The sequence below is a fragment of the Bos taurus genome, chromosome 19, assembly GCF_002263795.3.
Source record: "Bos taurus isolate L1 Dominette 01449 registration number 42190680 breed Hereford chromosome 19, ARS-UCD2.0, whole genome shotgun sequence".
Classification (NCBI taxonomy): Eukaryota; Metazoa; Chordata; class Mammalia; order Artiodactyla; family Bovidae; genus Bos; species Bos taurus.
In genome coordinates, this window is record NC_037346.1 from 39,328,390 (window position 1) to 39,354,305 (window position 25,916).

The 25,916-nt window shown below is 51.8% G+C and overlaps 2 protein-coding genes and 1 non-coding gene across 12 annotated transcripts; 1 reads left to right on the plus strand and 2 right to left on the minus strand.

The window, feature by feature from the left end:
- PCGF2 (polycomb group ring finger 2) lies at positions 1 to 16,940 on the minus strand. 10 transcript variants are annotated; one of them, XM_059877815.1, is made up of 11 exons: positions 11,526 to 16,940; positions 4,910 to 5,045; positions 4,251 to 4,347; positions 3,914 to 3,969; positions 3,781 to 3,831; positions 3,459 to 3,567; positions 3,231 to 3,285; positions 3,046 to 3,141; positions 2,092 to 2,172; positions 1,569 to 1,677; positions 1 to 1,433 (listed from the first exon to the last, which is right to left on the minus strand). In XM_059877815.1, the coding sequence occupies exons 1-11, from the start codon at positions 11,730 to 11,732 to the stop codon at positions 1,300 to 1,302; spliced, it is 1,131 nt and encodes a 376-aa protein (XP_059733798.1). In that variant the 5' UTR covers positions 11,733 to 16,940; the 3' UTR covers positions 1 to 1,299. The 10 variants fall into 10 exon arrangements, with proteins under 10 accessions (XP_059733798.1, XP_059733797.1, XP_059733796.1 ...); XM_059877814.1 differs by having other exon boundaries at positions 3,046 to 3,144; XM_059877813.1 differs by having other exon boundaries at positions 1 to 1,677; positions 3,046 to 3,144; positions 11,553 to 16,940.
- On the minus strand, positions 14,764 to 14,837 carry TRNAN-GUU (transfer RNA asparagine (anticodon GUU)). The gene has a single exon. It is a non-coding gene; the product is annotated as a tRNA-Asn (tRNA).
- PSMB3 (proteasome 20S subunit beta 3) lies at positions 15,671 to 25,142 on the plus strand. The gene is made up of 6 exons (NM_001034596.2): positions 15,671 to 15,760; positions 16,091 to 16,275; positions 18,744 to 18,851; positions 22,260 to 22,437; positions 24,061 to 24,155; positions 25,050 to 25,142. Exons 1-6 carry the CDS (start codon positions 15,758 to 15,760, stop codon positions 25,096 to 25,098), a joined length of 618 nt encoding a protein of 205 aa, NP_001029768.1. The 5' UTR covers positions 15,671 to 15,757; the 3' UTR covers positions 25,099 to 25,142.
- The last annotated feature ends 774 nt before the right edge of the window (positions 25,143 to 25,916 follow it).

The window sequence follows — 25,916 nt, forward strand, 5'->3', positions numbered from 1 at the left end:
TCCAGAGAGTATGCAGCATTTATTACAAAGCCAGGAGATACAAACACCCCAGGGCAGAAGGTTACAGCCACAGCACCTCAGACACAGGACAAGGTGCGAACACAGACAAACCCACAGGGGATGCCCGGCCCCAGACATGTAGCTGTGTTGGAGTGCTGCCTCTTCCCCTCCCCGATCCGATCTATGTACATTGGAGGAAAGACAGGTGGGCAGGGGATCTACCCCTCGGGGGTGGACCATTTGACTCCAGGATGGAGCGGAGCTCAGACCTTACTGGCCTGTCTTGTGCTTTTAGATGTCTCTGTCGCTCTTTCCTGACTTGGCCGCAGCTGCGGGTGGAGAGGGAACTGGAGGACTGCTTGCCTTTGGCCACATCTGGGGTCTGTGCTTACCTAAGGTCACCCCGCCTCCACCTGTCCACTCCAGCCCCCAAAGAGACTGCCCCAGCAGCCTTGCTAGTGCAGGCTTCTGGGTGGCAGAGGGGGAGAAGGAGTGAGGCCGTTTACAATGTTAACCCCACAGGGGAAGTTCAAGGGCTGAGGCCTCCTGTGGCCTGAATCTTCTTTTCCACAAGATAAATGATGCAAAGGCCACACACATGGCATTGGGGGTGAGGGGCGTGGGGAGGCAAAACTATCTATTCTTTATACAAAGTTTCCACTGCTGGAGGAGGAGGTAAGGGAGATGCCCTCTCCACTGCCCACTTGCTCCTCAAAACCAGGGGATAGGCTGCATTTGTAAAAGGCACTGTCTTTGCAATTCTCTGAACATTCAACAATGGTGGGAGGAGGGCACTGGTCAGGGTAAGGGTAGGACAGCAGCCAAGAGGGGGAAAGAAACAGAGTGGGCCCCATACACAGCCAATTAGAGTTGTGCCTAAAGCTTTGGGGGTTGGTGGGGGCCCCTCAGCACCCCATATGTCTTGGGACAGGAGGAGGATGGGGCAGAGTGATACTGGGCCTCAAGTGGCCCCTCCAATTCCACCTCTAGGCACCCCCAAAAAGAACAGAGAGAATTCCACAAGACCCCTTAAAAATGAACACCCCACCCCCCACACATACACACACACATAAAGTTTGTTTCCTGTGGCATTTAAATTAATCTGGTTGGTCCATAAAAAATAAGTATGTATATTTGGTTTTTCCTATGTACATATATATATAGATTTATTTATAAAACCCATCCCCCACCCCTAAGGTGGGAGGAGCTGGGGAAAATAGAAGAGGTGGAAAAGGGGGCCCAGAAAAAGTGGAGGGGTGGAGAGGCATGGCTGGAAAAAGAGGGAGAGGGTCCCTTTCCTCAAGTTAAGGGGGGCACAGGAGCTCCGTTGACAGTCATCTTGCGCCCCCTGCTGGTGGAGGATGGTGTCTGCAGGCAGTTTGAGGTGCCCCCGTTGGCAGCTGCAGTGGCCCCACCGGCTGTCACAGGGGGAGCTGGGGAGGTGGGGTGGGGGGCCGAGGGGCCATGAGAGCTGGGAGAGCCATGGGAAGGGGTGGCTGGGCTGGGTAGGGAAGAGGAGGTGGCCGGCAGGGTGGCAGGGCTGGGTGCCTTGTCACTGACTGACTCACACTCGGATGCCCCGCTGGTGTTGGTGCCCTCGGAGGGGGTGGGTGCTGTGGGCAAGGTGAGTCGCTTGCAGGCTGGCTGGACACGATACTTGAGGGGGAGAGGGCCATTCTGCAGGGAGAAGGGGAGGGGAGGGTGTCAGGAGAAAAAGGCTAATGGAGCAGCCACCCACCTTTACCATATAGCACCCAAACAGGGAGAAAGGGAGGACGAGACACACAGGTGGGACTGACAAGCAAGGCGGGAGAGGAAGAGAGCACGTGTAAGACCAGAGACAGAGAAAAAAGGCAAGAGGGAGGCCAGAGAGCAGAAGGCAAAGTTTACTCCTCCACGGCCACCCAAATTTGCACATGTGGTCTGCCCAAGGATCCTTTTTTCCTCCTGAGTATGGAAGGTCATCAGCGAGAGATGGTCTGGAAGGCCACCCTGGACATGCCCAGCCCATGAGACGAGGGATGAACTGTCTCTGATTAGAGCAGGGTGGCCCACGTAATGGCCCAGGCTCGTACCACCCCACACACTCACCCGCCGCCAGGGGTAGATGTAGGCGATGTCCATGAGGGTGTAGTATTCCTTCAGCGGCTCGTCCTCATAGAGAACCTCAACCTGGAGGAGGAAAGGGCAGACGGCTCAAGGCTCCAGCCTTTTGGCAAAGAGGCTCTGAGCAGGTGATCCCTCATCCCTCAGGTTGCCCAGTGCATCTGACTTCCTCTCAGAGTTGTCTCAACATAACTCCTGACCAGCAGGTGGGAAGGGATGCAGAGCAGATGCCCACATCATCAAGCCACCCCTGGCCATCCACACAGTGCTCTGGGTCCCTTTCTATCTCTGGCATGTTCTCCAGAGGAGCGAACAGGCACAGAAAGGGCCCCAGGGAGAAGGCACACGGTGGAATCACAACATGCCTGGATCCCGCTCCAGAGATTGTTTTAACTGCTAAGATGTGAATCGAGTTTTAATCTTGAGAAGTTACTCCTCATGTGATTCTGACATGTGGCAAAGTTTGGGATCTACTGTCTTAGAGCCTCAATAGTCCATGAACCAGCAGCACCAGAAGCACCTGGGAGCTTTCTACAAACACAATGTCTACTCAGTCAGAATTACATTTTAACAAGACCTCTAGGGGACCATACGTATGTTCAGATTTGAGAAGCTATATCCTAAAGCTCCTTGGAAATTTCAGACTAGCCAGCTGGCCCTAGATATGGCCCCAAGTTTTTACATACACAGCTCTGCCGTAGTTCTAAGCATGCAGGCATGCACACACTGTCTTGGTCCCATGCACCTCTGCACACTGGCTTCAGCAGAAGTAGACTGCCGCACCTGAATGTCGTTTTCAGTTACTGTTCTACACAGGCTGTTACACAACACGCAAGCCCTTGGTGACACCAAACCAGCCATGAGCCATGACTAGGATGCACAGATTGTCAGACACATCCACAAACAAGACACATGTTTCAAAAGGGGCCAGGGACTTACCTTGTACTTGCTGGGCACGTCCATCTTGTTGCGGAGAAACTTGGCAAGATGCATGACAGTCATGGCTGCTGGGCATCGCAGGAAGCGCACACCTGTCTGCTGGGGAAGAGGCACCCAAGGGCTGGGGTCCACCCCAGCACTCTCTCCCAGCCCATACTCCATTCTGGGCAGGCCCGAGCACTCACCTTCTCCTTGTCACCATCCCCATTCTCCAAGGGGCCCTTCTTCTCTTCCCGGTCTCTGCAGAAGGAGAAGGAATGAAGCAAGGGAAAACCTGGAGCAGGCAGGACCTAACTGCACACAAACATCTGGAAGGCCCTCCCGGAAGTGCCCTTTCCTCCCAGGGAAGGGGGACGGCAGAGGGGAGGGACCTGCCTAGGACCCTGAAAGGGCCAGGTGTGGGCCAGACTTGCCTGACACCTTCGTAGAACTCGATGGAGAGGCTGACGATCTCGTCATCACTCAGAGCCCCTTTCTCCTGCTCCAGAACCTCACCACGGTCCTCGTTGGAGCCGTTGGGGACTGCAGAAGGAGCGAGCTGGGAAGGCTTAGCTTAGGAGCAGGGACAGGCACCCCACCATCAACCCAGGGATCTCAGAGCTCAGTGCAGTGAGCCCAGCCCTCCCCCCAACCCCGGGATGGGAGATAGTGCAGTGGTGCCCACTGGCCTTCCATGCCTCTGGCCCTAGTGCCAGGGGGAGGGCCACATGTGCACACACATGTGAACACACTCACCTTCTGTCAGGGGGTAGGCTGCATAGAAATCCCGCCGCCGTTTCATCTCATCTGGAAGAGAGGGAGCAGGTTCAGGGGAAGCAATAGGCTGGGCAGTGAGAGCTGGTGGCAGGGGGACAAAGGGTGCAGGTACCTTTAAAAAGCCCAGGGACCAATTTGTAGACAATGTCTTGAAGGGTTTTGTCAGATCTGAAAAGAAGCACATAGGAGCCAGTCGGCAACCATCTCACCCTGACTCTCCAGCCTAGGCCGCCTCTTCCCACCTCTCTCTCAGAACCAGGGCCCAGGCATGAGGGTCCTTGTAGGCCCTGTCTCTGCCTCTCTAGAATTTCTCAGCTGGATACATCATCCCCAAGGGACAGTCCATGCCCGATGCTCCTCCCCCACCTGCCCCCCGGGCTTCAGGAAGCAAGGACAGAGGGCAGCTGCTCCAGAGGATGGGTGGGAGCAGCAGGAAGTGCTGGGCCCACCTGATGCTCAGCAGTGGCCGGGTTTTATGGACCTGCACATCGCACATGGGGCAGTACTTGTTGGTCTCCAGGTAGCGCACGATGCAGGTTTTGCAGACTTGGGGGGTGTGGAGAGAGGAGGAAGAGTCAGAGTCCCCTTTGTAACCCAGGATCAGCCCCCACACTCCCTGCCCGGGTTCAGGTATCCCCTCCTCTCCACCATGTTCCCACAGCTCAGGCCCTTTCAAAGACCCAATACAGCCCTGTTCTGCAGATGGCAACTGCCCTTTATCTATCCTTGGGGGAGGACAGATGTGTGTGTGTGCGTGAAGCCAGTGTCGAGTACCATGCGGAAGGTGAGTCCCAAGTTCCAAACCCCCTTGTAGAACAAATCAACAGCCAAGCTACTAGATACCTCCCAGTTCCCTGACTCCTAGTCACCAGCCCGTGGTGCACACCAGGGCACTCTGTATTCATGGGGTGCAGCGTCATCCACAGAGACTCAAGGAGGGAGTGGAGATTTCAGGTAAAAGTCCCCCAAATGAACTGCTGGGTTGAACCCTGCAGTCTCCTCCCAGGCAGTCTCCCTTTGACCTGGGACCCTCACCAGACACATGGACACGTTTGCTCCTCAAGGCAGAGGCCACCTATCCCAGGAGCAGCCCTCGACCCCAACTCACAGGAATGTAAGCACTCCACGATGGTAGTGGCATCTATGAAGTACCCCCCGCAGAGGGCGCACATGAGGTGAGGGTTCAGCTCGGTAATTTTGATCCGTGTGGTCCGATGCATGGTGCTGGGGTGGGGGGCGTCACCCTGGGGAATAGAACATGGAATCAGGAACCCCGGGATCCAAGAGCCCCTCCCACACTGTACTCTGCCTGCCCCACAGGCAACATCTCTCCCTGGGCCCATGGCCCCCTCCTTTCCCTCCAAAGCCAGACTGGGGTGGTTCTTTCTGACCCCCTCTGAGTGTTCACTGAGGGCTCTGGAGATTCCTGTGACCTTGAGCAACAAGCTCAGGTTCTATCTCAGGAGCAGCAGAAGGACTGAAGTTAGACCACAGGAAGCACCACTCAACTCTCCAGAGGATGTGGGGAGGCGGGAAAATGGAAGAGAACAGAGTTTTTAAAAATCTCCCAGATCCCAATCCATATACATACAAGTGAACTCCCTGGGAGCTATGAGGAAACAGCCTCCTGACTGGGTCTTTCTACTCCATCCTACCTTCCTTCCTCCCATCACTGCTCCAGGAAGCCTCCTTCCGTGGGAACACGGGGGGAATGAACACCCTAAGTCTGAAGAGGGCATCCCACTAACTATCCCTGGGCTCCGGCCTGGCCCTGGAGCAGCTCCTTGGAAACACACCACATGCCGACCACACAGGTTCTAGGCCTGGAGCTCCAGCAGGAAATACCTAGGATGGCCCTTAGGCCCCCAAAGTTGGGAACATACAGCTCCAGCCCGACCCCCAGCCCAGCCCCAGACTCTGCAGGTAACTGCAAAGGGTCTGGTTAAAACGCCTGTCACTGCTGCTTCCACAGGGAGGCCACCGCGCGCCCTGATGGGTGGCCTGCTGCACGACGCCCCTCCCAGGCACACTCGGGAATCTCCGCCTGTGGGCACCGCCACCTGCCCATCTTCTCCCATCCGCGGCCTGGCCACAAGCTGCCCAGTGACAGGCTATAGGCCGTCAGGGAGGCCCGCCGAAGCCAGGCAGAAAGTTCTGTCCACAGCCCACCAAGCACCCAGCCAGGCCCTGGCTGGGTCCAGGGAGGACAGGCAAAGCCCAGGTCTGGACTAGCTGATGTGCTTACTTCTTAGTTCAGAAATCCAACCTGTAGCCAGCAGCCACGGTACCTCTGTCCTCTTTCCCAGAGGAAAAGCCCATGGGGCGGGGCCTGGGAGGGCAGCCAAACCCCCAGAGCTCTTTTACAACATACATCCTTCTCTCCTTTCCAGAAAGATTTCTAAAGCCAACACATTGGGTTTTCTAGGACCCGAAATTCACAGCTGGGAATCAGCAGTTACTATAGAGACCCCAGGATGAGTTTGGCCAGGACCCAAACAGCCAACAGAGGCTGTCCAGAGACCAAAAGAGAGAGAGAGACACAAAGACCACATGTGGGAGAGACACCAAGCTGCAGGGCAGACAGAGGGGAACACGCAAGCCCAGAGCCAGCATGCATGCAGCAGCCCAGACCTGCCTGAGGAAGGAAAGGGGTCTCCGCCCCCTCAGCCAGCCCTCCCTGCATGGGTCCCCTCTTCATAATTATGTAGAAACCTTCCTGGCTACTATACAGTTTGGTTATTCCCACAGTAACCCCTGGCAAGATGCCCAAATATTATTACAACCATCCAGAGGAGGGAACAGACTCCAAGTGGCTAACTCGCTGAGTGTGTATAATATCCATGCTGTGTGTACATGCTGCTGGGCCTCCAAAGGTACTTCGTGTGACTACCTGTCGTGTGTGTGTCTGTGTGTGTGTGTGTGTGTGTGTGTGTGTGTGTATGTGTGTGTGTACACAGCCAAGAAGAAAACTTTGGGGATCTGCTAATGCTGAGGGTCCAGATCAGATTGTGTGTACTTAGTCGCTCAGTTGTGTCTGACTCTTTGTGACCCCATGGACTGTAGCCCACCAGGCTCCTCTGTCCATGGGGATTCTCCAAGCAAGAGTACTAGAGTGGATTGCCATGCCCTCCTCCAGGGGATCTTCCCAACCCAGGAATTAAACCCAAGTCTTCCGCACTGCAGGCGGATTCTTTACCATCTGAGCCACGGGGAAGCCCAAGGGTCTAGATTGCAACTGGAAAATCTCATGCCCTCTTCTCTCTCCCTCTCTCCCACACACACTGCCTTAGCCACCTCATTCACATATTCACTGTGTTTCCAAAACAGACACTTGGCTCTTAAGAACTCCCTTCCAGGGACTTCCCTGGTGGTCCAGTGGTTAAGACTGCACTTCTACCACAGGGGGCGTGAGCTCCATCTCTGATGGGGAACTATTCGCATGCTGCAAGGCGCAGCCAAAACAAAAAGAGTTCCCATCCTCCCATTCATCCAGGTCCTGCCAGGCCAACTGTGGCCTCAACATGCAGGAGCTCAGTGATGCTCACCCTCTAATTTCTGCAAGCACTTGTGAGAATTCAGACCGAGACTACCGCTTGAGCTCAGTTCTGGATGCACGGGTGAAGGCAAGAGTTGTGGTCCTTACTGAGTGAAATGTTCCTCCCTCTCGCTTTAAGAAATGAGCCCCCTTGCCACACTCCCTGCTCCCCTCTCCCATCTCCAGGGGCCTCAGACTGTTACCTCTGGAGCTGGGGGTGGGGAGAAGCACTGATTGGCTCCTCACCTGGTTGCCATGGTTACCTGCAGGGCCCTGCCAGCAGGTGCCAAGAACAACTGTAAACAGGAGCTCAGTTCCCTCATCCGCCTTGTCTTTCTCCCCCCAAGAGGCCTCAGGACCCCACACCTGACACCTAGCTCCTCCCCAGCTACAACTGGCTGGACCTCCAGCTCCCATCACCTTAGGGCAGAGCCTAAGAGAGGAAGGAAGAGACAAGTCCCAAGAAGCAGAAAAGGGAGACCGCGCCATTTGCAAGTGCCCTGCAGCGCTTTGGGGGCCAGTTCCAACCACATCCCCACAGTGAACCTGAGCACCATCTCCCACCCTCAACTGGGGGCCAAGTCCTTCAGTACCGTCTGGCCCCATGATGATGGAATAGTCTTTGCTCCTGGCCCCCAGGTTTCAGCTACAGTGGCAGGAAAGGAGCTTGATCAGCACCCAGGACTCAACCCCAACTCCTCCGTGTCATCCAAATCTGGCATGAATCTTTACCCTTTCTCAAAGCCTCCTACTCACTAAACCAACCCCCTATATCTCCATTCTAACCAGGCTTTTTCTGGAAGCTCCCCTCTAATTCAGACTTCTTTGTCAGTTTATTTTTTTTTTCTTTTTCCCCTGAGAAATAGCCAATCTTTGATAACCCAGAGATCGCCTTCTGCTCCTTCAGATTCTCAGCTTTAGGATTCTTTGCTCTGCTTTCCCCCCACATGAAATTCACCCAACTCCCTTACTAGAAAATCTCCAAGTCTTGGGAAAAGTCACTCGGGGTCACATCCAGACATCTAAAATCACAGAAGTGGAAGGGATCTTAGAAAGCATCTTGTCCAGTCCTTTCACTTTACAGATGAAGAAGCTCAGAAAGAGGTGACTTGTCTCAGGTCAAGCGGTCACCCAGTGGCAGTCCTAGGACTAGACACAGCCTGACTCCTATTCCAGTGCTCTTTACAGACTGGCACCCATGCTAGGCTTCCCACTCATTTAAGGAATCAATAAGCCTGGTCTGACTCCATCCAGGCAGGCAGAAGGACTCCAGGTTCCATCAGAAGACCATTCAGTGAGCCGTCAGGGTCAAAACATAACCATGAGGACAGTCTCTCTCTGAAGTAGGAAGAGCGGGCAGAGGCTAATGGCCTCACCCAACTTCCCTAATACAGGTAGGGAAGCAGGCTCTATGGAAGCTCAGGGAGCCAGAATGTACTGGATCCCAGAAGACCATCCCTCTCCCAGCCTTGTGGGTTCAGCTGTGGAAGCCTGCGGATTTGTGTGTGTGCAGAAAGAGCCGGGGGTGGAGGTATGCCTGGGACATTCAAACTCTGTGTTCCCTGACCCCTGAGTGCTCTTCCTGCCAGAAGCATCGAAAGAGTCCTCTAGTCTCCTGAAGCCGGGCTCACTCTAGCCTCCCTCCCCTCCCACCTCTCAGTGTCCTAAGATCAAACAAAGACAAATATCCAAAATATACACAGTTACACACTGCCAGATACACACACACACATATGCACACACAGCCAGACACACCCCCTCCATTTTTCTCTCCCACTCTCAACACACACGGCCAGACACTTGGCCAGACACACACACAGACACACCCCATCACACATAGAGCCAGACCAGAGCCAGGCCCACGCTTGCCAGATGTACAAACCACTCCCACCCACCCCAAGAAGCACACAGTCTGACATCCCTGCCTGAAACCAGAGCTACAAACACACACTAACCTTTTGTGCATCCCCGGTCTACCCAGGATAAATTATAACATAACTCTTCCGGCAACAAAGGCAGTACGGCTCGCAACCTCCACTCTGGGGGCCAGAGGCTGGAGGAGTGAGGTGGGCATCCAACCTGCACAAAGATGTCACCTCTTCGTGTTCAGGCTCTCTCCATTCCCATGGCAACAGCTCCATCAACCAAGATCTTCCAGGGAAGACCAGGAGCAGCAGAGAGCACCCCCCGCAAAAGACTTCAACTTGAACCCCACCTAGCTACACTCTCTCTGGATCCCAAGTCCTGAGTCTTACCTCGGGCCTGTTTCCTGCATTATTCCAAAGACAGCTCTAAGACCTCAACCCCCAACTCCAAACCAAGAAACCCCTGGGAAAACCTCCCCACCAGAAAGCTATAACAGAGCTTTCTTTATGCTCCTTCTCCAAGTACTAACACCTTGGAACAGAGTGGAGAGGGGGGAGGAAGAAGAGAAATGAGAGTTTCAGGAACAAACTGCAAGAGGCCCAGAGAAGGAGGCGTAAGAACGGAGTGAAACACCACCAGGAGACCACCTCCCCACCCCACCCCAGCCTCAGGGAGCCCTGGAGACTAAGGCAGCGCGGCGGGAGAAGCGGGGGTCTCTGAGAGACAAAGACCAGGGGGAAGCGCGGGGCAACGCCTCCACAATATTTACAGAAAAATTCGCCATCCCCGGGCCTCCTCCCCTACCTCAAGCCATCCCGAGCAATTCTGGGCAGATGGGGGCAGTGGGGGAGGGAGAGAGGCACGCTGGGCCCCCCGTGGAGATAGGGGGGCAGGGCTGTCTGCTAGTTGAGGGGTCCCACCCCCTTAGAACTAGAAGCAAGAGGATCTAGGGAGGGGGGGCAGTCGGGCTACCCAGTGCAAGTGGGGCCAGCCGGCCAAACCCCTCCCGCCTCTGCGGGCGATAGGAAATATCGCGATAAATCTTCCCCATCTTCCTTCTACCCCCTCCACCCCGGCTTCCCCAGGAGCCTGGGTCTGACGATCAGAGGCCCCAGTTACCGGGTGGCCGCTCCTACCTTCCCTAGAGCCAAACTTTCGGCGGGGCCCCAAGGAGGGGTGTTCCGGAGAAAGAGGCTCCGCTGAGGTGGTTCGGGGAGGGGGCGGGGCGCCCAGTCCCGGGATTGGGGGGAAAAGGGAGCGACTGGGGGAGGTGCCCGAGAGGACGGCGCCCGGCAGGGAAGAGCGCCCTCCTCCGACCCCGCAGCGATCGAAAAGCTCGTCCCCTTCCTCCCGGCTTCGAAGCCCTCGCGCGTCCACGACGCCTCAATGCCCACGGAAGAAACCGAGAGCGACCCCTCCCCAGACCGAAAGGAGTACTGGGGGAGAGCCAGGGGCTGCTCTAACTCGTGGGGAGGGCTAGGGGGGCAGAGATCCGCCCCAGCGCGGAGCCCCAAAGCCCCGCGGTTGCCTCGGACCCTCCCCCTCGCTACCTAGGGAGCAGGGTCTAGGGGGGCTGCAGCACAAAGAGGTGGTGGTCGAGGAGACGCCAAATCGTTAGAAGGGGGAACCCACTTCGGCCATCTTGGAAGGGAGGAAAAGGAAAAGGGGAGAGAAAAAAGGAGAAAGAAAGGCGGACGGGGCGAGCTAGGAGAGGGGCCGGCGGGGGTGGGGCGGAGACGCGAGACCAGGCCGGGCTCAGAGCCTCCCCGGGCAGGGGTTTGTAAAGAAGGATGTGCCGGCCCGCGTCCCAGTCCCCAGATGGTTACAGGGTCGGAGAAAGAGAGGAGAGGGGAGACTGCGTCCGCTTACCTGGGTTCGGGGTCCGGTGGGTCTCGGGGAGGGGGGGATGGGAGGGAGGGAGGGAAGGGAGGGGAGGGGGGCCGCAGCCGTGTCGCTCGCTCGGGCGGCGGGAGGGGAGAAACCTATGGTAAGAAAGGAGTTTGTGAAAGCGCTTTGGGGTGGGAGGGAGAAAGGGGAGGGGAGGGGACGGAGGGGGGAGGGGAGGGACCGGGACTCGGGGGGGGGGGACAAAATGGCTTTTTTCCTCCAGACAAGAGTAGGTCCCGCCCACTACTCACCCACGTGACCTCATTCCTTCAGGGTGTTTGCGGAGAGGGAAGAGGAGATGGGGGAGAGGCTAACGCGGCTGCCCCCCCCGCAACGCGGTGCCGGGCCCCCCAAAACTAGACTACGACCTCACTCTTTTCAACAGCCCCTGACCCTGGAGGATGAATTCTCTTCTCTGTCACCCTCCTCAACTAACCTCTGTCCCCAAAATATGTGTGCGCACCCCTTTCCCCCAGACCCTGCGGTCCTCGCCCCTAGCTGGGGCGCCTGGAAACTGGTGAGATGAGGACTCGACTGAAATGTGACTCGCTCTGCAGTCCTCCACGTCTCGGCCTCGACCAAAGGGCGCTGTGCTCGGGCGGGGGACGCGACGCTTCTGGCCACGCGTCCGGGTTATTTTCATTCACTCTAAGTGACACTCCCTTGAAATTAATAACTGCATGAGTGAGAACGAGCGACTCCTTCCCAGCCCCTGACCCCCTCGGCCGCCCGATCACCAGCTCTAAAACGCTGCGTCCGGGACCCAACCCGGCCGCTTCGGGGGCGCCAACTGCCGGGAGGACGGAGGCAGAGGCCTGGGGGGCCGTCTCGCGGCCGGGGCTCGTTTGCTGTGGTGGAGGCTGGCGCCTAGGTGTGCTTGGGCGAAGAACGGGACGCAACCTGGGCCGGGAGGCAAGCTGAGGCAGCAGCTTAGGCTCCGGGCCCGGGACAAAATAATCTGGCCGAAGGCGAGAGACCCGAATGTATTCGAAAACGGGGCGCTGGGGCTCGGATGTGGGCCCGCGCTTTTTCTCTGCGGGGCACTGATTCCCGCATTTTTCGCCCGCACGCCGATTGCGCTCTGAGCTCTGCACTGCTGGTGCGCCTCGCTCTCCCTGGCGAGCGCAAAGGCCGCTGGTGCCCGCCAACTCCGACCGTCGTTCCGGGCTTCGGTCTCCAGTGGCTCCTGCCGGGAGGAGAGAACTAGCAGGGAGCTTGGAAGAGCTAGGAGCAGCAGCTGAGGCCGGAGCTGGGGAAGCCGATCGATATTACTTTATGGAGACTACGGTGGGCCCACCTCATTAGGACGGTCGATTTGCGTATTCGTTATTCAGGATTTATTAGGGATGGTCATTATGTCAGTCGCTCCAAAGAGCTCGATTACTCGGCCAGAAGCGCCATTAAGCGCACTGACGGTGGGTGGCTCAAGTTAGGAAATTAGGAAACGAAATCTTCAGCACGGATCGGACCCGCCTGCCTCTTCCTCCTTCCCTCCTCTTTGGCAGTCCAGGCAGATCGGAAGCTGAGGCCCCCGGACTGAATGCTTTCACCCTTTGGCTAGTGACCAGGAGACCTGTGGACACTGGCCTCCAAGTGACCCCAGCTTTAGCCTTTGGCCCACACTCACTGAGTGGGGACGGGGGTGGGGGTGAAGAGGAAGGGCTGGAGAGATTTCCGCCCGGGGAGGGGGTTGGTGGTCTGACTACCCTTGGGAGTAGGGTCAGGGGAAGATTCGATCACCTGCTGTCCTCTCCCTCCTCGTGCTGGGAGACCCAGAGTTCCCGCCCTTCACTGAAAGGGGGCTCTTGGCGTGGACACGCCCACTGTCCCTAGAGCAGGTGTGTTGCGGGCATCGTGGACTCTGCCCGGGAAGACTCGGGAATCCTCTTCAGTCCCCCAGTCCCCCTGCCGGAGGGGAGAGCAGCTGGGACTCTTGATCTGCGACTCCTTTCAAGCTAGAAGATCCCGGGCGAGAGAAACCTGTAGAGGCTTCGCGAAGGTCTCCGTCTCACCCATGATCCACAGGGGGCACTCAGGGGCTGCCTGGATGAGGGTGGGAGGCTATCAGCTAAGGGGAAGTAGGCTGATGTCCCTTTGAGTCCCCACTGCGGTCCTTTAATCCTGGAGTGCTGCCGGAGGGTGCCACCGTGCTCATTGGGAATCGGTTCACTGGTTCCTCAGATAGTTATTAAGCATCAGTCACAAACAAACCACAAGACAGAAGAAGCATGCTGAAGCCCCCACTACTACTGCAACTTCATCTTAGTCACTTCAGTCACTTTCCAGTCCCCACATCCCTGGCCTCTCTGGCTTATCGGGGGAACCTTCTGACCAAACCCTTCTCAATTCTGAAGTTCTCTGGTTTCCCAGCCAAGAAGCACCTGTCATGTGCCGCTGTCAAATATTGCACTAAGCACAGGGGATGTAAAGCTGATGAGCCCGGCTTATGCCCACAGGGCACTCACAGAGCAGTGGGGGCAAGCTGGAGTGTTACATAGCCTGTCCTGTTAGCTTCTGTGGGCACTGTGTATCCCTCGGGTTTGCTGCTACCACCTACCACTCCCATTCCTTCCCTTCCCCTGTAAGGGTGGATGAGCAGTGAAGAAGGCTTTCAAAAGAGGCCTCCTCTGAGCCCAACCTTGAGGAGAGATCAAATGTGGAAGGGAACGGCTTGAGAGAGCGCCTCCTAAAAGCAAGCCGAGTCTGCCACTCCCAGCCCAGGGATGCATCTCTGGCAGACATGAGGTGCCAAAGCTTCCCCTCGATTGTGTTAGTTGTAGTATATCAGGAGGTCACCTAGCTGACAGACTCTTCACCAGAAGAGTCACTGTCTGTCATAGACCAAAAGCTTCCGGAGGGCAGAAACTCGGGAATCTAGGTAATTATTTCCAGCACATATACTAAGAGATACTGTGGTGGTAAGATCTGGAAGAGGATGACAATGTTAGGAGAGTGCAGCTCCTCTAGACATTTTATGACTATCTTTACCTCTGTGCTCTTTAACTCCTCTCTCCCCAAAACAATGTCCTTAGATTCTGCTTCTATTTCCCCATCTTCTTCCCCACATCTCTGTATTTCTAGAAAAAGAACCTGTTTTGTTGTTGTCCAACTCCTTTTTCTCGTGCTTCTCATATTGAGCCTCTTTTCCCTTTCTCCATTTTCCCCAGGTCTTCCTTCCACTACGCCTATTTGTCATGTCTCCTCTTTCTCTCTGCGTATACCACAGCTGTGTTCTCCCTTTCTCACCTTTCTCTTCATCCCTCAATTTGTCACTGCCTTTGTCTCTCGCGCTATTTTCTTCCTTTCCGAATGTAACATTTCGAGATTGTAACATCAATAGAGGCAGACAGTGGAAAACTGACCGATCTCCACTGCAAATTCATTCTTACTCTTAACGAAAAATGCAACCTGAAACGTGTTGCACGGTGAGACAAAAACCTGTCTTGGCTTTTCCGGCAATCCAATTTGGGGGCGGGGTTGGAGGTAGGTGGCGGAGGGAAGTGCGGTAGAAATACTGTCATTCACTGAACAACAACGAATTTTCAATCACAATGACCCCCTGATTACCTATAGAAAAAGCTTTGTCTCTGCTATTTCAATACAAAATTTGGCTTTACAGCGGTTGACTGAATAATGCCTTTAGATTTTCCTTTTTTATGGTGGGAAAAAGGAGACGTCCCTGGGTGGGCTCGAACCACCAACCTTTCGGTTAACAGCCGAACGCGCTAACCGATTGCGCCACAGAGACTATGATAACTACTGCAGTGGCGGTGAGCCGAGTCAATGGGCGTGAGCCTGCGACAGCGGAAGACTCAGAACAAATCCCATTACGGGACGAAAGAAGTCAGACCCAAGGGAGAAAGGGAAGGGTCTCGATCTAGGGGTGGGAGCAGGCGGGACGTGCAGCCTGCCCTGCATTGGCTCGGGGGTGGCTGGGGCTGGCGAAATTGTCGCCTGCTTCCTCTGGATCTTAGACTTGGGGAAGTCTGGAACGTTCTTCTTCAGGGTGATCTGATAATGAGGCTTCGTGAAGTCGACCTGCAGCTTCCAAATGCCCCCTTTGCAGCCCAACCCCTGCAGCCGCAGAATATCTGCGACGCCCTCCCAGCGCCCCTCTCCAACAGTAAATAGGCACTTTACGGGCGCCTCCCAAATACCGGACACTGTTCTAGTCCGGTGCATGTCCAGAGCCTAGCATGGTGCCTGGCATACAACAGACGTAAGGATTTCTGGAGTGAATAAATGAAACAAGCTTCAAGAGTAGTATCCCCGACCGCACAGCGTGCCCTTAACCAACCCGGTTGCCCTTTACTGGAGCCAAAGCCCTTTATTTCGGGTTTCACCAGCCCACGTGGACGGAGGTTCCGGCCGGCGTCTTTGGCTTCCAGAGACTGGGTCCACCACTATCCCAGATTGCACCGCGACGCCGAGCTCTTCCGCACTCACAGTGACTTTTCACTTTGCGCTTTCCTTACCTAGGTTTTGGCTTCTCAACCCAACTCCTGTACTGGTGACTGACAAAGATACACAGCCAATAGAAAATCAAGATGTTCCGGAAGGGTCGGCCTCTCAGCCAATAGAGAGAAAGCAGCGAGGGTGGTTGCGTAGAGAGGCCCTTAGCAGGTTTGCTGGAATTGTGGCGATTGGAGGTCCTAACACACCGCAATCATGGTGAGACAGGGAGCAAAGAAGAGGGACTTGGGGTAGGGATAGAGGAATGGGGAGGGGAGGTCATGGGAAGTTTGGGAGGTCGAGAGGCCTGGTGGTCGATTGAAGGAAGCCACTTCAGTTTGAAGGGGGTGCGAACCTTGGTGAGGACAGCGGCGGGAAATGGGGCTCCTCGAAGCCTCACAGCGCTAATCTCAGAGCTGGAGTTCAGGGTATCCAGGCGCCTCCAGAGTGGAGGACGGTGCGTAGAGGAGCCTGCGAATCAGGGGCTGCGCTGGGTGCTATGGCCTTGTTTGCCCCTCGAGCTGAGCCCCTCCGCTCTGTTTGCTTCAGTCTATTATGTCCTATAACGGAGGGGCCGTCATGGCCATGAAGGGGAAGAACTGTGTGGCCATCGCTGCTGACAGGCGCTTCGGGATCCAGGCCCAGATGGTGACCACGGACTTCCAGAAGATCTTTCCCATGGGCGACCGACTGTACATCGGCCTGGCGGGTCTTGCCACCGACGTCCAGACAGTGTAAGTGTCGGGGGTTCCCACCCACACCCACGCTTCTTGGACTAGCCTTGCCTAGCGGGATGAGTGGCCTGGGTGTCAGTCTTCTACTGAACACTACCACTGAATCTGAGACTTTGTCGAACACTGTTAACGATAGAGTGGATCCTAACCAGGTTAGCATTTACTCGGAGCCAGATACTGTGGAAAGCACCTTATCTTCATGGACCTTAATCTTCTTAAGGACATACATCACCATGTTGCTCTCCCATTTTGCAGATGAGGAAACAAGGTATCAGAGAGTCTTACTGCTCAAGTTGTAAGCTAATGACTGACTCCCAGGATCCCAATTTCTGAGGCCAAAGCTCATGCTCAGTCCCTAAAGAACTACAAGTGGTCTAGTTGGGAGACAAGGCAGGCATATCGAAAGATAATTAATCCATAATGAGCTGGTGCATATTAACTGCTAGAGTAGCTATTTAGTTGACAGTGATTTTGTGAGAGAAGGGAGAATTGGGGAGATGAAATAAGGATTCTGTGAGGTGTGAGGGCTGTGGTCATAACGGGGTGGTGTAGTGGGAAAGGAAAAGAAGGCATTTCTGAGAGTTGTTGCTGACTTACCTAAGTGGCTACTTGGATATTGTGAGGCCAAAGAGTTGTGCATTGAGGTTGGGATTCCTGTCTTTTTTATCTGTTAAGTGTCTAGTTTAGTACTTGACATGTAGGCAATCTAGAAATGTTTCAAAGATGATTTTTGTTTTGAGCATGTTGACTGAAATTGAGAAGACTAGTTTTAGGGGAAAGGTGATGACTTTGATTTTGATACCAATTTTGAAGTGACAAGCCAAGTAGAAACATTCTGTGAGCAGTTGAGGTCTTGAGATTATATCTCAGGGCTGGATAGGCTTTGGTGATCTGTTAAATCTATGAGAACAGATTACAGAGAGACAAAATGTATAGAGAGAAAAAATAAGTGACAACTCAAGAGCTGAGCTGTATATTCAGTAGTGGGGTAAGAAGAGAGACAAGAGGAAAAGAGTCAGGGTCAAAGTTTCAAGAGGGAAGATGGGGTTACAGGTGGCCTAAGAAGCAGCACTTCTTGGACATAGTTCTTAGAAGATTGATAATTCCTGATGTGATATTTTTGAATTGTGGTGCTAGAGAAGACTCTTTAGAGTCCCCTGGACTCCAAGATCAAACCAGTTGATCCTAAAGGAGATCAACCCTGAATATTCATTAGAAGGACTGATACTAAAGCTGAAGCTCCAATACTTTGATCACCTGATGCAAAGGACTGACTCATTAGAAAAGACCCTGATGCTGGGAAAGATTGAAGGCAAAAGGAGAAGAGGGCAGCAGAGGATGAGATGGTTAGTTAGCGTCACTGACTCTATGGACATGAATTTGAGCAAACTCCAGGGGATAGTGAAGGACAGGGAAGCCTGGCGTGCTGCAGTCCATGGGGTCACAAAGAGTTGGATACAACTTAGCGACTGAACAACAACAGATGTGGATGGGAGCTTGTCAGGAATTTTTTTCTCTCATTTCCTTTAAACCTTCCTAAAGTCTCAATAATATATATAACTTGGATATTCTTCCTGAGATCTGAACCAACCAGTCCTTTTATCCCAGTGCTGGTGGAATCAGAGAATGATGGCTTAGTGTTCCTGTCACTGTGAGGCCCCCATTAGTCTTCCTGTCTCCAATCACAGCTGTTCCCCTCACACTATTTTCTTTTCTTCAGGAGGCTTCTCTCGCCAAGTTTGCATGTTTGTGGGCAGTCACTGCTAATTTTGCTGGGCCTCATTTTCCTCGATGACGCTTAGGCTTGTGTCTTTCTTCTGGGGTCCTGTGACTCAGCGCTCCGCTTCCAGCAGTCTTGTCACTGGTCTGCTCCCTGCAGGGCCTGTCCCTGAGCTCTGCCATGGCACTGGAGGAGGCGTGGCCTCTTTGCTTAGGTGTCTTTCGGTCCAATAGTGCAGCTGCTGCTGTTTATTAACACTCATACGTTATCTCACTGCCAGATGACTTACTTTGTCCCCATCTTAGGAATGGAAAATTAAGTGGGAAGAGGAAGACTTAGCCCAAGTCAGCTCTCTCAGTTTACTGCTCTTTCTACTGTAAGCTGCCATCACTATGTCTGCATTCAGGCTCCTGTCCAGAGTGTGCTGTATAAACTATTCCTCAAAAACGTGTGTGTGGGGGGGTGGGGGGGGGTTGGGAATCCGCTTCTTTACTCCCCTTTTCTCACCTCAAAAAAAGAATGAGGAAAAAGGTTAGCAGAGTGGCATGTTTACAGGTAGAAGTGTTGGACAAAACCTCAAAGTGGGCATGAGGCTGGACTTCAGGTAAGAAAATCACTGGGAGACGGGGAGGAGTCTCTTGGCAGGTTTGGGATTGTGTGTCTCCTTAGGCATCTCCTGACCTCCATGAGGTGTACACAGGGGACATTCAGCAATTACTTGCTAACACACTGTCTCCTTCTACCACAGTGCCCAGCGCCTCAAGTTCCGGCTGAACCTGTATGAGCTGAAGGAAGGCCGGCAGATCAAACCTTACACCCTCATGAGCATGGTAGCCAACCTTTTGTACGAGAAACGGTGAGTAGAAGGGTAGCCTGGGACTTGGGGAACATACCTAGGAAGGAAATTCCCCTGGCTGACTCATGTCTTATTTGTAGGACAGTATCCTTATTTTGGGGGGTATGTTTTCTCTGGGCCTAACAATCAAATAAGAAAGAAAAAGGGCTACTTCAGAAGAAGGCAGGGAAAGCAAATAACCTTGATCCCAGGCAACAAAATTAATGCTACCAAAGTGTGCCCAGGAGTCTCCCAGCCAGGAGCCACCCTTACCCCAGAGTTCATTCTGTTGTGATCATTAGATTCTCTGGAATACATGGAATCTAGGAATTGCGTATGTTAATTTTTGACATTTGGTAACTTTATGGTGAGACAAGAAGGGGCCCCTAATTGTAGAATTCAGTCCAGAAGTTGTGATGAAATTGAAGGGAGAGCCTGTAGATACTTTCCCCCTCCATCTCTGGGCAAAACTGGGTGGTAAGAAGACGAGTTGAGCTCTTTTTTTCTTTCTTTCTTTATTTTTTTTAAACTTTTTATTTTGAAATAATTTTTGACTTTATAGAAAAGTTACAAAAGTACTCTTTAGCTTTAAAACTAAAATTTTGCCATTTCCATATGTGGAGCAATATTGTTGCCTTTTTACTATTGAAAAATAAGAGGTATTGTTTTTTGGTTGATGTTAATATTCTTAGCTATGAATTGTCTGACATATGTAATAACCATGTTTCTAAAAATCCCAAATTGAGAAAGGCTTAACAAAAGATTTTGAAAAACTATTTTATGGGGGTAGGCAGGGAGAGGTGTTTCTTTTGTTTTGTTTTATAAATTTAATTGAGGTGTAATTGATTTATAATATTGTATTAGTTTCAGATATGGGGGGAAATCTTACAGAGTTGTACAGATTACCTCACACTTAGGTTCCATATATTTAATGGTTCATGTTTACTCGTAATAAAAATATGAGACATTGAGGCTGACCTGGAAAATTCTAGATTCTTAGCTATTGTAACCAGGCTTTCTGTACAAGTCCAACTGAAGTCATTGATTTTTCAGCAGGATAGGCAAATGCAATGATTTGCAAAATTGAGCCATGTACAGACCCTTTTTAAAGTAAAAAACTTCTTATGGATCCCAGAGAATCCATTCAGGCACCTCTGTGAAACACTGCCAATAAAAAGTAAACACTAACCTTCAGGTGGTACCTTGGCATCAACATGACTGGAAGTATAAACACAGGCCCTGAGTTGTGTTGTTGTATTTAGTTTTAAGGTTGTTACCCAGATAATTCAGGACATTCTTATTTAACTTTATTTTCAGTTTATTGAGAGGAAAATACAAAATTAATTTCTTAGAGAAATTTGATGTCTCGGGATCTGTTTGAGAAATACCAGATCAAAGTGCACTACTTCCACCTCTTCCTCTACCTAACAATTATTATTTTTTATTTAGAATTATTATTTTTTACAAAGTTGTACCTTAAGATCATGCCCATGGGTATTACTGAGAACTGATATAAGACATGAATAATGTCTGTTTACTTACTGTTTCTGTTGAGGATACTGGCCATTACTTTTTGAGTATTTCCTATATAAAGATCCCTATGATGACCCAGGACCCTATGACATCCCTGTTCAGCCTAAAGAAGTTGGAGCAGTCATCACCCCTTTCCCCGGTGACCTGAGTCCCCATGGCCTGAGATGGGGCTAGATAGTCACTCAGTCACAAGCAGGGTGTTAAGGGGCCAAAGATTTGACCCATAAATAAAAAGAGTGGGGATTGTGGAGCCCTATACCAAGGTCACAGATGTGGGGCCCTGTACCAGGGTCATCTCTGGAACTGACTAAGCCCCATAACAGCTATTGCCTTGAGACCCCCTGACCTAAACTAGCCAACTCCCTGACTCCCTATTAGGTAAAATACCCACACTATAGCACCCTAACCAATCACCTAATGCCACCCTTCCGGCAGGAAGTTTCTTTGTCTTTGAGACTATAAAAATTGGCTACTAGCCCACAAAAGGGGTCAGCTCTCCCTTGACCTGGTCCGGTGTTCTAACAATGTCTCCTGCCCAATCAACTGTATTTTCCTCTCAAAATAATAAATGAAGATCTCTTAAGATAGATTCTTCTCAGATTTCAAGGTCTAGAGCAAGTTTCCGATGAGCTGTTATTTCCTGATGGCAGACAATGACAATAATCCACCTCACTGAGTATTTTTTTTGCTTTGCCTGCTGGGAGACTCAGAACAAAACTTTGTGTTTAGTTTGAGTGTCTTGCATTCTGTTTGGAGGGGTTTTTTGTTGGTGGTGGTGCATAGGAAGACCTTTTTTTAATGAACTGATTTACACTGTTTTGTTAGTTTCTAGTAGCACAAAGTGATTTAGTTTTATATATATATGCATATTCTTTTCCATGATGGTTTTTTTAACAAGGGCCTCCCTGATAGCTCAGTTGGTAAAGAATCCGTCTGCAATGCAGGAGACCCCATTTTGATTCCTGGGTTGGAAAGATCCTCTGGAGGAGGGATAGGCTACCCTCTCCAGTATTCTTGGGCTTCCTTTGTGGCTCTGCTGGTAAAGAATCTGCCTGCAATGCAGGAGACCTGGGTTCGATCCCTGGGCTGGGAAAATCCCCTGGAGAAGGGAAAGGCTACCCACTTCAGTATTCTGGCCTGGAGAATTCCATGGACTGTGCAGTCCATGGAGTTGCAAAGAGTCAGACATGACTGAGCAACTTTCACTTCACGTGGTTTTTTTTTTTTTTACAGGATATTAAATGACCATTATATTTACAAGATATTGAACATAATGCTGTAGAGCAGGACCGTGTTTAACTATTTCATATATAGTATCTGCTAACCCCAAACTCGTAATTTATTCCTCCCCGCTCCCTTTCCCCTGTGGTAACTGTAAGTTTGTTTTCTGTGTCTATGAGTCTGTTTCTGTTTCACAAAGAAGTTTGTGTCATATTTTAGGTTCCACATAAGTGATACCATATAGTATTTCTTACTTCACTTAGTATGATAATCTCTAGGTCCATCCATATTATTGCAAACGGCTTATGTTTTTGTGGCTCAGTTTTATTTTCAGTGTTTTTCTACAAACTGCTTGAAATCTTTTTTTGAAAGGAGTAAAGGTATAGGTGTATAAATAGAAGACTGAATGGTGATAGGACCTGGATGAGGATAGGGAAGAACAGGTTAAAAAAAAAAGAAAATTCCCGAAGAAAGAAAGAGGAAGAGAGGGTCAGTGGTGAGGGAATATGAAGGTAAGAGTCAGAGAAAAGAAGAAAAAGTCTTAGAGCATTTATAGATGGCAAGAGAGGAGGGGAAGGGGGATTTGGATCTGGGCCAGGGCCTTGTCTGGATAGACTAAACAGGAAAGGAAATGCTCTTGAGTGCCATTTTCTCTCTCTGCTCCTGGTCCCACAGGTTTGGGCCCTACTACACGGAGCCGGTCATTGCCGGATTGGACCCGAAGACCTTTAAGCCTTTCATTTGCTCTCTAGACCTTATTGGCTGCCCCATGGTGACCGATGACTTTGTAGTCAGTGGTACCTGCACTGAACAAATGTACGGGATGTGCGAGTCCCTCTGGGAGCCCAACATGGTGAGTTGTTGGCGTGGAGTGGGGCTGAGTTCTGAGGTGCCCACTCCTTGACCATCAGGGGAAAATGTGTTTACCTGACTGGTAATGAGGAGAATCCCTGAAGGAAATGGTAACCCACCCCAGTATTCTTGCCTTTGAAATCCCGTGGACAGATCAGCCTGAAGGGCTACAGTCCATGGGGTCGCAAAATAACAACAACAATGGGGAGAATGGTGCGGGCAGGAGAGAAAGTCACAGCTGTTGAGCCTTGGAAGGGTGTCTAGAAACTTCATCTGCCAGAGCCTTGGCTCCCAGAGAGAGCGCCTTCTGTGAGGAGACCTCAGTCAGATATTTGCTACAGCGACAAATAATTCCTCATTGGAGTTTATGGGGTTCTCACATCCATTCATTGAATAAACATTTAACAGGGTGTAGGATTATTTAGAGGCAGCTCAGCAGAACGGGCTGTGGAGCCAGGTTGTCTAGGTTGGGAACCCAGATCCACCTACCATCTAAATTGGTTATGTTCTTGGGTAAGTCACTTTACTTCTCTATGCCTCCACTTCCTCAGCTGTTAAGCAGGGATAATAGTAGAACCTGTCTTACGAGTGGTGGTGTGAGGAAATGGCCTGGAAAGATGAGAGCAGTGCCTGACAGGGAGGGTTAACTGGTGTGCCAGTTCTGCCAGGCTCCAGGGAAACCAGGAAGTCCATCCTCAAGGGCCCATTGCAGCCAGTGAAGCCAGACAGACACCCAGTTATCTGTTAAAATGAAGTTGACGGGGAAGAGGAAGAAGTAAAGGACCTGGTTGGCAGAAGGAACAGCCTGTGCAAAGGTTAGAGGTTCAGGAGGGGCCTGGGGAGTGGAGTGACTGGAGAGAGCTTGCTGTGGTTGCTGGAGTGTGGGCAGAATGTGGAGGAAGGCGGAGCCTGAGGTCAGAATGAGCCTTGCAAATGCTTTGGATGGCATGCCAAGGAATTGGCACTTTTTTCTTTTGACATGGTGTCTAAGGTAGTAAGAGACCCTAGGAGCCAGAGGCCTGCAGGTTGGTGCGGTGGGCTGTTGGCACCTGCAGGAGGTGCTGAGGTCCTGAGCAAAGAAAGTGGCATTGGGGGAGCAGGGCAGCCAGAGTCTAGAGGATTTAGTCCCTTAAAACAGAAGTGAGAATGGTGGAGATGCTGAGGATACTTGAGTTTTCTAGCTAAGCAAACCAAGATAGAGGATGTAGAGGACGGAAGAGGTTTGGCAGGAAATGGTTCCATGGTTGGACAGGCTAGGTTCTGTGGCACTTTGGAGCCATGTGGGAGGAGAGATGATCAGACAGCTGGTGAGGCACAGAGGAGCGGTGGGGACTGTTCTCCCCATTTTACAGAAGAGGGATTGAGGTTTTGTGGAGGGACACTGACTTGCTCAAGGTCACACTGCTGGTTAACGGAGGAGGTTCAGGGCCTCAACTTTATCTTAGTAACCCTGCTTCCTTCTGAGAAGGGGCTGAGGGGGTTTCTTGCACCCAGGGTACTATCCCTCCAGACACAGGAGGTGCCTGGGCTGGGCACCTTGAGCCTAGAGAAAAGAGAATTAAGGAGCCAGACCAAGTGAAGGTCTGAGGTTCTGGGGATTGAAAGGCTGCTACTCTGTTGGCAGGATCCAGAACACCTGTTTGAAACCATCTCACAAGCCATGCTGAATGCTGTGGACAGGGATGCGGTGTCAGGCATGGGAGTCATTGTCCACATCATGTGAGTATGCGTCAGAAGTCTGGGAGCTTTGCAGACACGTGCCTCTCCCCTCCTGCACAAATAGCCCATCTTCCCAGCCCCCGAGTCAGGTGTGAAATAAGAAAGGTTCTTGCAGCAGGCACCAGATAGCAGATATCCGTGCTTCCTAAGGGTGGCAGCTGGGAGCCTACCTGGATTCCCTTCCCCCAACCTCTGTCCAGTGAGGCTCCCTGGCCCTGAGTCGCCTCCTCTTGCTCACAGTAGACATTTCTTGCCTTCCTGAACAATGTTCCCCAAATCTCAGGGACATGTGCAGGGCTCCTGCAGATTGATCAGAATACATCCTGGGTCCCTCCTCTCCTCTCCCCCAGCATGGAAGCCACACCTGTATGGTGTACCGAGCTCAGTGACCACCTTCCAACCCCCTAGCCAGAGTCCTGCCACCCTTTCCCTCTTGTTTGGGGCTGTCACCAGGAATCTGACTGGCTAAAGTCAAAGGTACCCTCCCGACAGCTTTCCTTGGAAAGTGTCCCAGAATAAGGGTCCCATTTGGACCCTTTTGTTACAGGATGACCTGCTTAATTCCTGTGATAACAGATTAGGGCTGATATTGAGAATTTATAGTCACTGAAGTGAAACCCTCATACCCGCTTCCTCAGTTCCTTGTTCTCCAGGCTGGGGGAGCCCTCGCCCTGCTCTGGAGTGCTTCACACTCCAGCCTTGAGTCATCCCAGCTCTTGATGGCTTCACCTGCAGAAATTTCTCCATTTCCCCCTTCCTCACCACAGGCCAGGGGAACAAGCTGATGTTAGTGTAGCATGGGCAAAACAGCTAACCCGAGTTAGGACAGCTCTTGCTGTAGTTTGTTCTGTAGTCTCGTGGATTTAGATGTTCTGTGACTTTCCCCCCCTGCAGTGAGAAGGACAAAATCACCACGAGGACACTGAAGGCCCGCATGGACTAACTGTTTTCAGAGCCTTTTTTTTTTTTTTAATAAAAGATTTTCTTTCACTCCTGCTTCTTTGAGTGTTTACCACAGATCTCTGTCCCCAGCTGGGCAGTTACAAATAGTACTTGGGGTACAGCTTAGCCCTCAGGTTTTCTTGACTTGCAGCGTGCTCTGCTGGCCCACCAGTGGGGGTGGCATCTGCAGATCACTTGCGGGTACGTGCTGTGCTGGAACCGCACAAGGTGCTTGATGTTCTAGAATTCAAGCACCATATCGATTCAAGGCAATATACATTTTTTCCTTGTTTAATGACCATTAAGTAACCTGTCCAAGGCCACTTTGTGGCAGAGCAAAGGTGTAAGCCCATGTTCCAATTGACTCCAAAGCCTAGAAACCTTTATACTCAACTCTTGGAAAACCCTTCAATAGTCTTTGTTTCAGGTAGAAATTTGGCCACGTATCCATAAGTAATATCCTTACACAGTAGAGTTTCTTAATCTTGGCTACATGTTAGTCACCTAGGATGCTTCCAAAACACAGGTATTTTGATCCCTGATTTATTTGGCCTTTTAAAGGGGCCTGGACACCTGTTTTTCCCAAAAGTTCCCCAAATGATTCCAGCTTGCAACCTGTTGCAGATCCCCTAATAAGCAAGTAGTTCCTAAACTCTAGCCTCCATTATAATCATCAGGAGGGCTTGATAAAGCAGTTTCTCGTCCCAAGCTGCAGAGGACCCTGAGGATTGATAAGTTCCTAGGTGTGGTCCTGGACCACACTCTTGAGAACCACTAGATTTTAAGCTAAAAGTCTAGGTGGAGAACTGGAGGCATGTA